At 39.7% G+C, this 12,642-nt stretch overlaps 1 protein-coding gene across 16 annotated transcripts in view; it reads left to right on the top strand.

Moving 5' to 3' along the window:
* Window positions 1-10,860, top strand: part of DMC1 (DNA meiotic recombinase 1) — a 32,603-nt gene extending 21,743 nt beyond the window's left edge. For 10 of the 16 annotated variants that reach the window (XM_052789722.1, XM_052789721.1, XM_052789726.1 and 7 more), the window contains 11 exons: window positions 2,610-2,756; window positions 3,061-3,143; window positions 3,760-3,812; window positions 4,723-4,764; window positions 5,986-6,058; window positions 6,681-6,772; window positions 7,798-7,871; window positions 7,971-8,085; window positions 8,940-9,000; window positions 9,549-9,665; window positions 10,162-10,860. In XM_052789722.1, coding sequence (XP_052645682.1) covers window positions 2,610-2,756; window positions 3,061-3,143; window positions 3,760-3,812; window positions 4,723-4,764; window positions 5,986-6,058; window positions 6,681-6,772; window positions 7,798-7,871; window positions 7,971-8,085; window positions 8,940-9,000; window positions 9,549-9,665; window positions 10,162-10,231 — 927 coding nt within the window. In that variant the 3' untranslated portion in view covers window positions 10,232-10,860. Of the gene's footprint in view, window positions 1-2,609; window positions 2,757-3,060; window positions 3,144-3,759; window positions 3,813-4,722; window positions 4,765-5,985; window positions 6,059-6,680; window positions 6,773-7,797; window positions 7,872-7,970; window positions 8,086-8,939; window positions 9,001-9,064; window positions 9,326-9,548; window positions 9,667-9,687; window positions 9,795-10,161 lie in introns of those variants that run through there. The other 6 variants (XR_008235578.1, XM_052789728.1, XR_008235579.1 and 3 more) reach the window with 6 other exon arrangements.
* Window positions 10,861-12,642: the final 1,782 nt, after the last annotated feature.

Raw genomic sequence — 12,642 nt, 5'->3', positions numbered from 1 at the left:
TAATTTATTTGAAAACTGTGTGATAGATTACTTCCTGTTCCTGCCAATCTTTGTAATTACTCCTGCATTTTTGGTGCCTGTGAAATTACACTGTGACAATTGTTGCTATACTATTTTCAGCATGCTGGTGAAGGGGGTAGAGTGGGAGTAAGGAAAATATTAGTAGCTAGAGAAATAAGTGGTTAGTTTTCTTCATCAAATATGAATTCCTATAGTTGTTACCATCATTCTTAGCACATGAACATCACCTATTTATTTGAATTACTATTATTATATTTTTAGCCAGGAGACTGGCTCATGGATCGGAACCCTATTGCATTCAGTGTTGTAGAAGCAGAACAAAACATTGGGTTTGACCGAAGTAATGCAAGATTTAACTCTAATATAAATGACTACTGACGGATACAGGTGGGGAGGACACAGATAGCATTAGTCAGCACTATAGTTACTGGGCTCAGCATGTCAGCAGTGTAATTGTTGTCAGCTTTTTTTATTGGCGATTCATTGACAGTTTTAAAGAGAGTTCTGAAGAAGGATCATGAGGTTGGGAGCTCTAACTATGGGGCGACATAGGAAAAATACACAAATTCTTGTGTTAAAAATTTAACAAGTTGACCAAAGAGGCTGACCTCATGAGCTGGAAGGGAGCTGTCCTAGCCTGTCAATATTAAATGAGGCGTGGTATGCAGAGAATGATACTAAGGTGTGAAAGATCTTGAAAGTAAAGAATAATGACTTGGGCTGTTTTTCTGGCTTAATAAGGTTTCCTGCTCCTTTTTTTTTTTTTTTTTCCCCCCCTTCCTTCCAAGTGGTTATTCCCATACCCCAGGGGAAACTTTTGTTCTCAGCTGTGCCAGTTAAAATCTTTGTGTGAACATATGATGACCCATATCTGTTAAATTCATTTGCGTAAAGAAATAGTTTTTGTGGGTTTAGAATTATTTTTCCTAGGAGTAGAGAGAGAAATATTTACTAGATCTGACAGTGTGGCCACAAAGAGAGTGAGATTAGCACAACCAAGGCTGTGGTTTGATGTTCAAAGTGTTTGGTAGGAATTAAGGTGCTGTGACCCTGCAGCCTTTGCTGAGTGTTTGTGCCCCTAGAGTTTTGTAGCCACCCTGTGAACTGGATTTGTGAATCAGTTAGTCCAAAAATTGTCACAACAAAAAACGTGGTTTAGTTTTTTTATTTGTAAATTCTCAGTCTGCTCCCTTTTCCACCTCAGAGGCACACAACTGGGACAGGGCTGCAACATAAGGTAGAGGATCAGGCCATGCAGCTGGTGTAAGTGGGCAGATGTGTCAGTGCGTCAAGCCAGGAGTACTGCTCAACGCGTCATAGTGTTGAACTTTAGTCTGAGGAGGCGCAAATCCTAGGACCTTGGTTGGTACATAAACTGTTGGTGAAAGTTGTATCTGTGCAGGAGAGAACAAGAACTTCTATAACCAGGTCTACCACACAGAGACTTGTAATGCAGAACAGCCTTAAGTTTGATGTGAGCCGCTGAAGAAATGCAGAAGCAGGGTAATGCATTTAAAGTTTCGGTCTAGAAAAATGATCTTTGCAGCAGTAGTCTGTTGTCTTGATAGAAAAACACAGTAAAACAGCTCAATCCTTTTTATATTGCTGATTGCTATATTCTTTTGGGTGGAAGAGTCATTTTTATTCGTGACTGATTTTACCTCACCCATCCCTGTTAATGTAATAACCAAAAAACATCATAGGATGAGAAATAAGCTTCCAAATGAACATGACTAATTTCTTGCATAACCCCCCTCCCTTCTTATGTCCTATGCACCCACACGCTCTAGATAAATAGATGATACATGCAGTTCATAGGGTTTTTTTCAGAGAAAAATCTTGGCTGGAAATGGTAAATTGAAGTATTATCCCACATCTTTCACATAGTATGTTTTCTTATGAGTAATCTGTTGGTGCCTTTAAGTTTCCAGTGACGTCAGAATCATAAAACGAGGTGAGGGGAGGCAAAATGTGTCAGTAGGGCACTGATTGAAGTCATGCTGTACAGAATTTACAAAAAACTCGAGTAGTTCATTCCAGCCCAAAGTGTCGGTCAGATCTAGAGGATACGTGTGTTTTTTTACTGGATGTACTGCAAACACACAGAAACAGCACAGTAGTTAGAGTCAGCTTCCGACAATCCTTGCAAGTCAGCTCCCCATTATCCACAATCAGATTATCTGGTTTACAGATTATCTGGGCTAAGGGACCAAGGACAGATTCAGTGTTATAGGGTTTACTAGGTTGGGCTCCACACTATCTGAAATAATCCATACTGTTTCTTTACTACCAGCTTGGATCTAGAAAGACTGACACTGAACAGGGACAAGTAAATACAACTGGACCCAAGACACCTTTCTCTCAAAAGCGCCAGGATCTGGTCTCTGCACCATGATCCCTCACACCAATGTTACTCAAAATTTTCTGTTGTTGGTGTCACAAACTACATAATGAAGAGTTTACTGTAAATCTTTCTTGGTGAAAATACACATGCATATGAAGGTATAATAAAATATGTTTCAAAGGTTTATTTCGCCTTCTAGTTGTTAACTGTCATGAATACTCACAGGAGGGAATTTTCTTCACAGAACGTAGCAGACATTAAAAAACTGAAGTCAGTTGGGATCTGCACGATCAAAGGAATCCAGATGACCACAAGACGGGCACTGTGCAATGTGAAAGGGCTTTCAGAGGCCAAAGTGGACAAGATTAAAGAAGCCGCAAACAAGCTTATTGTAAGCCAGTCACTTTCCTGATAGTTTAAACTTATGCTGGCCTCTCCAAAATGCTGTGCAACATTCCTCTTAACAGATTTTTTTCACCACATCATCAAGATAATTTTGAAAATTACTCTGCTTGTTACGCTAAAGGGATAATACTTTATACTCTACAACCAGCAGACAAGTGCTGTGGTGCTTTTCATACCCTATCTGTGTAAAGGAGGCTAGGGTGGAGAGAAGATATTTTTGTGGGATATTGCACTTTACCTTCAGGTTAAAGCTAAAATAAACCTCTCATGTTCTCTTTGGTCTTCCTTAGGAACCAGGCTTCCTGACCGCCTTTGAGTACAGTGAAAAACGGAAGATGGTATTTCATATTACTACTGGCAGCCAGGAATTTGAGTAAGCTTCTCTCTACTTAAATCCTTCCTTAGTCCAAATCATTCCAATAATCACATTTATCGTCTTTAATGAGACACAAAAATATAAAGGATAAGTATTCAGCTAGGACACATAGGTTACCTTGCATTTGGCGCTAGTGCTGGCTCAAAGATGCCTGCACCAGTAAGCAACAAAACCAGCTCCTTTTCTGAGGGGAAACTGGACTTTGTACAGTCATTGTAAATAAACAGAGTTTGCATCCAGAAATCCTGAACGTGTCATCATTTTTTTCACCTAGTCAAAACAACCTGCAGGTCTCGGGTCAAAATGAAAAGTCTTCAAGATTTATATCCCTTGAGATATTTTTATGGAATGTTATCTTTTCAAAGGTATTTTCTCTTTTCTTTCTTTCCAGTAATAATTTCTATAGATCTTTCTTTTGCACACAGGAAGGGAGGTTAAGACAGAGTTAATTCTTTATGAATCAGTGATCATTTAGTGCCCTGCACTTAATGCATCAAGTGAGGGGCTTTAGGGCAGAAATAACTTTTCTTAAAGTAGCAAAAATTTCTCTTTTTTACTTTCCTCTTGTGATTTTGTGTGTTTAACTACATCGTAATCCTGTCTCTCTCTCCAGTAAACTTCTGGGTGGTGGGATTGAAAGCATGGCAATCACTGAGGCCTTTGGAGGTGAGAAAACCACGTTAAATGAGTATTACTGAACAAAGAATTGCAACTTAGATTTTTAAATCAAGCTGGATTACTTCTATCAAACTTATCACATTGAAGTCATAAAGATGAGTACCTGCATGAGGGTAAGAAGAAAGAATCCTCTTCTCTTCGTGTTTTCCCATTTTTCCTCTTCATTTGCTTGCAGACTAAGTTTGAGCTGAGTAATCTTTAGACTTGAGGCATGCTGATTCAGTACAACATAGTGTTATTAATACTATTACTAACGTGTCATATAGGAAAGAGACTTCCCTGATGCAATCTCTGTTCATTTCCAGTAACAAAACTGCCAGAAAAGGTATTTTATTTATGCACACTTAGAGTACCTTGCATTTCATATAAGATTTTGAAATTACAATTAAGCTACTATTATAGTAAAATTGATCAGTTGGTGGTTAACACTTCAACAACAATAACAGTTCATAAAACGCAGTACTCTTCCCTTTAGAAAAGATAAACTGGAGACTAACATGATTTGATATAGTGAGATTAATAAACTCATAAGCTTCTCCTTGATCATTTTACTGAAAATGAAACTGGGCCAGGTCAGTGGAATCAACCACTTCTTTCCCCCTCCCCCTCAGTTAACACTTTTCCACAGGTGCCACGTTGTTTTAACTTCCACACAGAAAAGAATAAATGATCTTAGCAGTCAAGCATGATCAAAATAATGCATTTCAGATTTTTGGTTTTCATGTAACATATTTCTACTGCACAGAATATGATTTATAAATTGGGGTTAAATGATTTTAAAAGGTAGAGATTGAGGTGAATTTTGTAAGTAAGAGTGTTTCTAACTGCAGTAACTCCTGAATCTGGCAAACTCAGAAAAAGACACCCTGACCTTTTTTTTAATCTTTTTATTTAACAGAGTTCCGGACAGGCAAAACCCAGCTATCTCACACCCTTTGTGGTAGGTGTAATACCTTAAAAGAGGGACCCCTATTCTTCTCAGTAAATCCATTCTTTACAACTATATCAGAATTAAACACAGAGAGACAAGTCAGAATCTTTTATCTTTAGAAATACAGTGAAACAGACCTTGGTGACTCTTACCTCCATTAATTGTGTTTGAGTAGAGAACTCATATAAATGATCACTTTTTAATACTGCTCACATCAATGTAAGTTTTGCCATAAGGAGAGAGGAGCTAATAGACTGTCTTAGAGAAACCAGTGAAACACACCATCTGGAAAAGCAGAGTACAAATATGGGTTACAGGTGGACAGGGGCATTGCTCAGAAAAGGGCAAAAGCAAAATTATTTCTCAGCAACTCTTAATTTCCTGGTTTCAAGAGGTTTTGCTGAATATGACATTCTGAAAGGGCACTGAAAGGATACTACTGGCTGACAGTAACTGGATGAACAAAGACTTTGGCAGTCACCGTATTCGGGCGGTGCCAAATACAGCAGGACTCTAATTTCCCAGCGATCTCTCTCAATGTGTAAATAGTAGTAAATAATAACTAATACAACTATTAATGCTGCTGGAATACAGTTACCAGACACGAGGTAGGCAAACATTCCCTTAAATGAACCCCACATTATAAAGGAAATTATGGTACCTTCTGGAAAAATAAGCCTCTTCTGTTTAGTACAGTCTAATGGTCAGCAGAGTCATACCCTTTTGCATGAATGATTACAACTGAGTTGAGTATTTTAGCTTATTCACTCCAAAGGGACTAAACCCACAATCAGTAACTATTTGCATATCAGGAAAAACTAATAGCCAAAGAATTTTTTATCATGAGTTACAGCTGGAAAAAAAACTCTACTAAATCAATACCATTAATTTGGGGAGAGGATTAAGAGGATGCTTTGTGCCTAAGAACTTCTTAATAGTATCCTTACCTATTTTCAATATAAAATATACAGATTTAGTGATGGTACTGAGTAAAACACAATTTTGACACCATTAATTAAGTCACATCTGATCTCCAATTGAGAAAAGTGGCTTGAGTTTCTTCTCAAGGTGGCAGTAAGACTTAAGATACTCCCGATTTCCACATTGATTAAAACAGGTCATTCTTTGTGATATGGATAAGCAGTCATATTTTATTAAAAAATAATAATAGAGGGAGTAAGAAAATATTTTTCCTGCTTTTTCATTTTGATCTTCTATGATTCACTGTAGTGACAGCTCAGCTTCCAGGACCGAATGGCTACACAGGTGGAAAGATTGTCTTTATTGACACTGAAAACACTTTGTATCTTTTGAACTGTTGAAAGCTACCTTACCCTGCACTGGAAAGGCAGTTCATTTTGTTACAAGCAAGTAGGAGGCTCTTCCTACATGTAAAATATTATGACTGACACAGAAAGCCTGGAGAGCACAATGTGTAGTGGCCCACAAGGCAGTGACTTTTTTTTCTGTCATTTGATGTAATCCAACCTGGTAAAATTAAGAGTTAGGATACAGATTTTATTTTAACTGGTTTTTTTGATATCTAATATGTTTCCAATAGATGACAAAAGCTTTTCTATTTACTTCAAGAGAAATTCATCTAAGTACTAAACACTGTTTTTAACACTTCGTATCTGTGGTAGACTGTGTATAAATAGGTTTTGCTCATGGCTAAATTCCTTGAGCACAGATATCCGTATGTCAACCCCCCAGCCCCGCCTCAAACCCTAAACACAAAACAATTATCGTGAGCCCTAAACTATCTTTAGAATATGTGGGATAGAGTGAAGAGAAAAAGTCAGTTTTCTCAAGGATCAAAATAAATATTATTCTTTTTTTCCCCATAGTTCTATTTGGAATGGAGTTTTATTATTTTCAGAGCATAGTTTGTACAAATGGAAATCCTTAACTTTGACTGATGTCAGCCGACCAGACCGTCTTCGTGACATTGCTGATCGCTTCAATGTTGACCGCGATGCAGTACTTGACAACGTGCTGTACGCACGTGCATATACTAGTAAGACCATCACTGCAACTGGCATGATATCTATGTTTTTTCTCTAAGGCTCCCATCTTAATAGTTCTCAGTTTATTAACTGAGATGGCCCACTGAGGATCATAAAGAAAGTTTTGCTGCTAACAAAAGAAGTTGTAAGCTTGCTTCCATTTTCTGCTTCTGGGGTTGTACACTGAGCAGACTTGCTCAGTGTAAGTATTCCAGCTCAGTTTATGCACTACATAAAGTTTTGCAGTTTGCCACAACATTAAGTGAACTCTGCCATGTATACGACGAGGGTCAGCATAGCGTCTTAGTAAGAGAAGCACCAATTAATGTAACCACGATTGCCTGAACACAAATTAATTCTATAAATGCTGTTAAGAAATTCTCTATGATCTTGTGAATGGAACTTTATAGGGACAGCTCCAACATGCTCTGTCACAAGAGGTTGCATTAAAACTTGAAGGACGTTTTAAATGAGACTTTTACTTTGAGAGTACAATACGAACATGAATAATATGACTAATACAGTTTCCCTGTGTCATTTAATTCAACATTAAATTCAAACGTTTATATTGCTTTTCAGTTCTTAACAAAAAAGTTGTCTTCATGCATTTATTATTATTGTCATTTCATTATTATTATTATCATTATTAGTTTCTTCCTTTCTGTCCTATTAAACTGTCTTTATCTCAACCCGTGAGTTTTACTTTTTTCCCTGATTCTGTACCCCATCCCACTGGGTGGGGGGCAGTGAGTGAGCAGCTGCGTGGTGCTTAGTTGCTGGCTGGGGTTAAACCACAACAGTTGTGAAGCTTTTCACAGTTTTGTTAGCTGGGCAAGTGGAAATGGGAACCTGCAGAGGCACAGGCAGTGTTGGGTATTGTTACAGGTAGCTTGTTACTGGGCACTGGATTTAAAACTGCTGGCAGTGAAAATATAAGCAGTGTGGATGTTTAAAGTGGAATTTTAAAATTCAGGCTTTTGTTCCTTCAGAGCTCTTTCTCATCCTAATTTCACTTGGCAACTGTACTTCCCACCAGGTGAACATCAGATGGAATTGCTTGACTATGTAGCAGCCAAATTCCATGAAGAAGCTGGTATCTTCAAGCTATTGGTACAAGAGTAATTTTTTTTTTGTATGCTTACTGCTTTCAGAACAAGTTTTCCTATTTTCTTTCACTATATTTACTTATCTAGCATAATTACAATGCAGATCATTGACTCCATAATGGCACTTTTCCGTGTGGATTTCAGTGGTCGTGGAGAGTTGGCTGAACGACAACAGAAACTCGCTCAGATGCTGTCAAGGCTCCAAAAAATATCAGAAGGTAAGGGAAACATTGCAAAATTTGGAAAACATGGACTGGAGTTCCTGAAACAGTAGCTGTTGGTAGCGCAACCACCTCGTAGTCCGAGTGTATTATCAATCAGGCATTGGCCCAGGAATCTTTCCTCACTTTACACCTCTGTCAGTTACCAAAAAGATCAAACTGATAATATATTATTTCAAGATGACAGATTAAGGAACCTTTAGAACTATTCAACATTTAGAGTTTTCCTAGAAATACTGTTGAGAGAAGTCCTAAATGAGAGAATAGGTTGTAGAACTGGACAAATATCCAATAAGAGAAATTGTCTTTCCCAAATTTTGACAGTCTACATACATGAGAAACATGAATAGAAAAAAGGATGAAGGCACAGAGATATAAAAAGCCGTGCCGATTGCCACATTCCCAGTACTTTGTGATGCTCTGAGGGATGAGGAAGGATGAAAAGGGTTCCTCCTCTTTAGAATGTTGCAGAAATGTTGATGAGGAATGAGTAAATGTTTTTTCATGCAGTAAATTGAGGGGACAAAAAAAAAAAAAAGGTAAACAGACAAAGGGAGGGAGAGGGGGCTGAGGGCAGGGAGCCAACAGAGAAGATGGGAACCGAGAAAGACTTGTTCAGTGGAATTCTGAGAAGTGGTCATTTTTGGTGTATTACAGCTGAAGTCAGAAGAGGAGCAAATTTAGGCTGTCTCCTGATTAACTCCAGCCATCAGACATAAAGAGTATTTTCTTCTCTTTCATTTGAGATTTGAAGTGCTTCAGCAGCAGCCTTGCTTTTACCATGGATGGGAGAAGATTTTGGAATTCTAATTGGATATAGTCCACCTTCTTTGCATTGTTTTCTGTTGCAGAATATAATGTGGCTGTGTTTGTGACCAACCAGATGACTGCTGATCCAGGAGCAACTATGACGTAAGATGCTTTTTCTCTCTCCTTTTTAAAAAATTTCTTCTCTTTTTTATTACATATGTAACAGAGATGAGAACTGAGATTGTATGGAGCAACACACACCGAAATGAAGGTTCAGATTGGTCATTGGTCCTTCTGGTATGATGAATCATTCATGGGTGACACCTATAGGTTTTCCTCAGTTTTCATAATGAGGTTTTTTTATGTTTATCTGCTGCCTGGCATGATGGCTTCTTTCACTTGTGACTTGAATGAAGAGGACAAGCCATAAAAAGTATTGAAAAAGCACCCTATTTTCTTTTGGAGCAGCTTATATATGAAGTTTAAGGTGCATATTTCTTGAGCCTCTTGAATGTAATGAGAGGAAAATTATGCCACCATTGAACATTTGAACATTCTACCTTGAGGCAAGTGTGTTCAAAGTCCTTTTTTGATATATTTACCTGTCTATTATTCGTTACTGAGCTCAATATGCCTCGTCTGACAATTAATCACAGTATTAACCTATGGAATTTGCACAGTGAATCATCACAACTTTCTTGCTAATTTAGCTTTCAGGCGGACCCAAAAAAGCCCATTGGGGGCCACATCCTTGCTCATGCTTCGACTACCAGGATTAGTTTGAGGAAAGGGAGAGGGGAGCTGCGTATTGCAAAGATATACGACAGGTAAATCACCTTTCCTTCACAGGAAGGAAGCTGTGTTAGGAGCAGTTGTAAGGTGATGAAGTTCATGGTACTGAAACTTAATAGCTTGACAGCCAATTCATGGTTTCAAACTAGCCATGTTTCTGGATGGTAAGTTGAGAGAAAATCCGAAAGGACAAACTAATGAACAAACTTAAAGTTGTCTTGCATATAGCATACATTAAATTACATAATCTTTCCTCATAAATCCTACTAGATGCCTATCTCTTAAAGAAGACCATCAAATAGTTTGGTAAGACTGGTGGTCCCTTGGCAGGAAAATTCCAGAGCTGTTAAATTACTAAGTTTTGCTGACACAATTAGTATCACTTTACCCGGTAACCTGTGGCAGACGCAAGTCATTAAAAATGTATTTTAAGTATTCCAGGTTGCTTACACTTACAACATTTTGGGGGCTGTTTCACAACTGCATGTAACATGGGGAAATCCACAAGTTTCTTGTTTCTTTTTTTCGCAGCCCTGAGATGCCTGAAAACGAAGCCACATTTGCAATAACTGCTGGAGGGATTGGGGATGCCAAAGAATAGGCAGAAAACCGATGTAAATGTACAGCTGAAAACCACCTGGGCAGCTGAGATGAAGATTTGTGCAAGGTCACTGACTGCCTGGCTGCATTTTTATCTTTTGGGAACCATTTGAGATATTTTGGGAGAACATTGGGATGAACTCTGTACAGTTCAGTTTTATTGATCTGAATAGAATTTGGTTCATTTAGGGTCTTCATTTTTCAGTTGGACTTTCAGCAGACAAAGATTTAAGAAATAAGCTTGTGAATTGTTCAAAGAATCCTTTTCCTATATTTTGTGAAAATCAAAGCTGTCCTTTCACATGAGATTAATAGTCTTTTTTAGTTTCTTTCAAAGAGAGTGTCTCTGTGGTAGAATTTCACTGCGAAAGGGAACAGAACTGGAATAAACTCAGTTATAAAATTGACATAAATAGATGGAAAAGGCAGTGGCAGGAGCAAGAGCCCAAGAGCTTGATGGACTGTCATGTACTGTAGAGGAAGAAGTTACTTTAAAAATACATTTTTAGGCATTTTTATCTTGACTAGATAATTTTTGTATTTTTATTTAGCATTTTCTGCTTTTTGGGGAGAAGGTTTTAAAACTGTTCTTATTAAAGTTAAAAATAAAGATTATGAATTAGAACAGCACTCTGCTTATATTTGGGTGCTTTGAATCAAACCCTGCTCTCAATCTCACTGATCTTTCATGAGAGAAATAACCCAGATGCAACCCAACATTTTAAAACCTTTTGTCTAGTTCTCTAAAGAAACAAACTTTATATAATTGCCTTGTCAGTCTCCTAATATAAGTAAGAAAATTAAAGATTATTATTAAATAATATTCAGTATTATCAAAAAGCAGAAGAAAACAAAACCAGTGGCTAGATAGGGCAGAGAGACTGGCACCGGTACTTACGCCGAGGGAAAAGCAGTTGCAACTCGGCTTGCTGAGGGAGCGTGCTGTCTGGCCAGCCAGCACAGGCATAGCTCCGAACTAGCCAGAGATGTTTGTCAGGGGGGGAGCAAAAGAAGAAGCTGGGAGTAAAGAGAGAAACGGGGGGATCGGGGGACAAAATACCAATTCCATTTGCGTTACCTCCAAGGCTCGTGGAATTGCTTGTTTTAAAATAAACCCAACAATTCATATCTTAGACGCTTCAAGGGAAGGCCTTACTTTGTCCTCTTGTATAAAAATGCTAATTAGAATGGGTCTAACCGTGGTTGGATTTTTTCATTTAGCTTAACTAATGCATGTAAGACAACCTGAAGCAAAAAGGCAGCGATGACCAGAAATTCATCCAAGAAAAGCCTGACACTGTGGCGGCCAGGGTTTACCTTGTGACAGAGCTAGAGAGTTTGCCGCCTTTGAGTGGTTTCTTAACAGATCTTTGGTATTTTTCCTGAGGTAAAGCACTGCTTTTCACAGTGGAGAGAAGTCTAGAGAGACAAAGGCTGATTTTCGATCATCTGACAGGCCAGAAAGCACTGCTGATGGTGCGGCTGCGGTTTGGGTTAGACACATCACCCACCAGACACAGCTTCTTGTGCCAGGACAGACCGACTGCCTACTTCGTGGTAGCTGCTAGAAGCACAGAAGAACTTACACTCTGTGCCACGTAACTGCCTCATGGCTTATTTTATTTTATAGCTAGGAGTTTCGGGTTGATTTGGGGAGTCAAAACACTAGCAGGCCATAGACACGGTGTCTAGGCCGTGCCCGGTGTCCTTCCAGTACGTTCCATTGATCACACGCAGTAACACCACAGTGGGCGAAGGGGTGAATTCTTTTACTTTCTGGAGAGGTTGCTATGAACCTCCTGCAGCTGCAGAGTGGGGTGCGTGACTAGGGGTTACCGGCACGACCCATTTTGGGGCCCGTTGTGCCATTTTCTCCCGGCCTTCTGGCACTGAGGCGAAAGCAAACATCATGGCTGCTGTCACTCCCGCTCCTGCCCTAGCGCCCTAGTAATCTGCCGGGGGGGGAAAAAAGGAGGAAAAACCCCATCCCACCGGACCCGTGCGGCCTCGCCACGGAGGCCCGAGGGGCCGCTCCCCCCACCCGGGCCGGGTTCCCCCCCGCCGCCCCGCGTTCCCGTTATTGTCTCCTCGGCCCCGCTGCCACCCTCCACGAAGCCAGCGGGCGCGTAGGCGAAAGGCCGTATTCTCCAAACCCGACTACGTAATCCTCCTACCCTCCGCCAACCCTGCCTGCACAACCCGCGGAAGAATTTTACGCAAAACGCACGGGCTCTTCCTGCCCTACGCCAGCCTCAATTACGCAACTGGCGTACGCCGTGTACTTACGTAACGTACGCCTCGTCCTAGGTTTTCCCTACCGTCTAGAAGGGGTTACAGGGTTGACTCTTTGCGTAGCAGACTTTGAGGAATAGGGAGAGCGTTCCTCTCCTCCCTCCCCTCCTCACGCGGGAG

This window comes from Harpia harpyja, chromosome 6 (genome assembly GCF_026419915.1).
Source record: "Harpia harpyja isolate bHarHar1 chromosome 6, bHarHar1 primary haplotype, whole genome shotgun sequence".
NCBI classification, from domain to species: domain Eukaryota; kingdom Metazoa; phylum Chordata; class Aves; order Accipitriformes; family Accipitridae; genus Harpia; species Harpia harpyja.
This window is presented reverse-complemented; position numbering and strand designations above follow the sequence as displayed.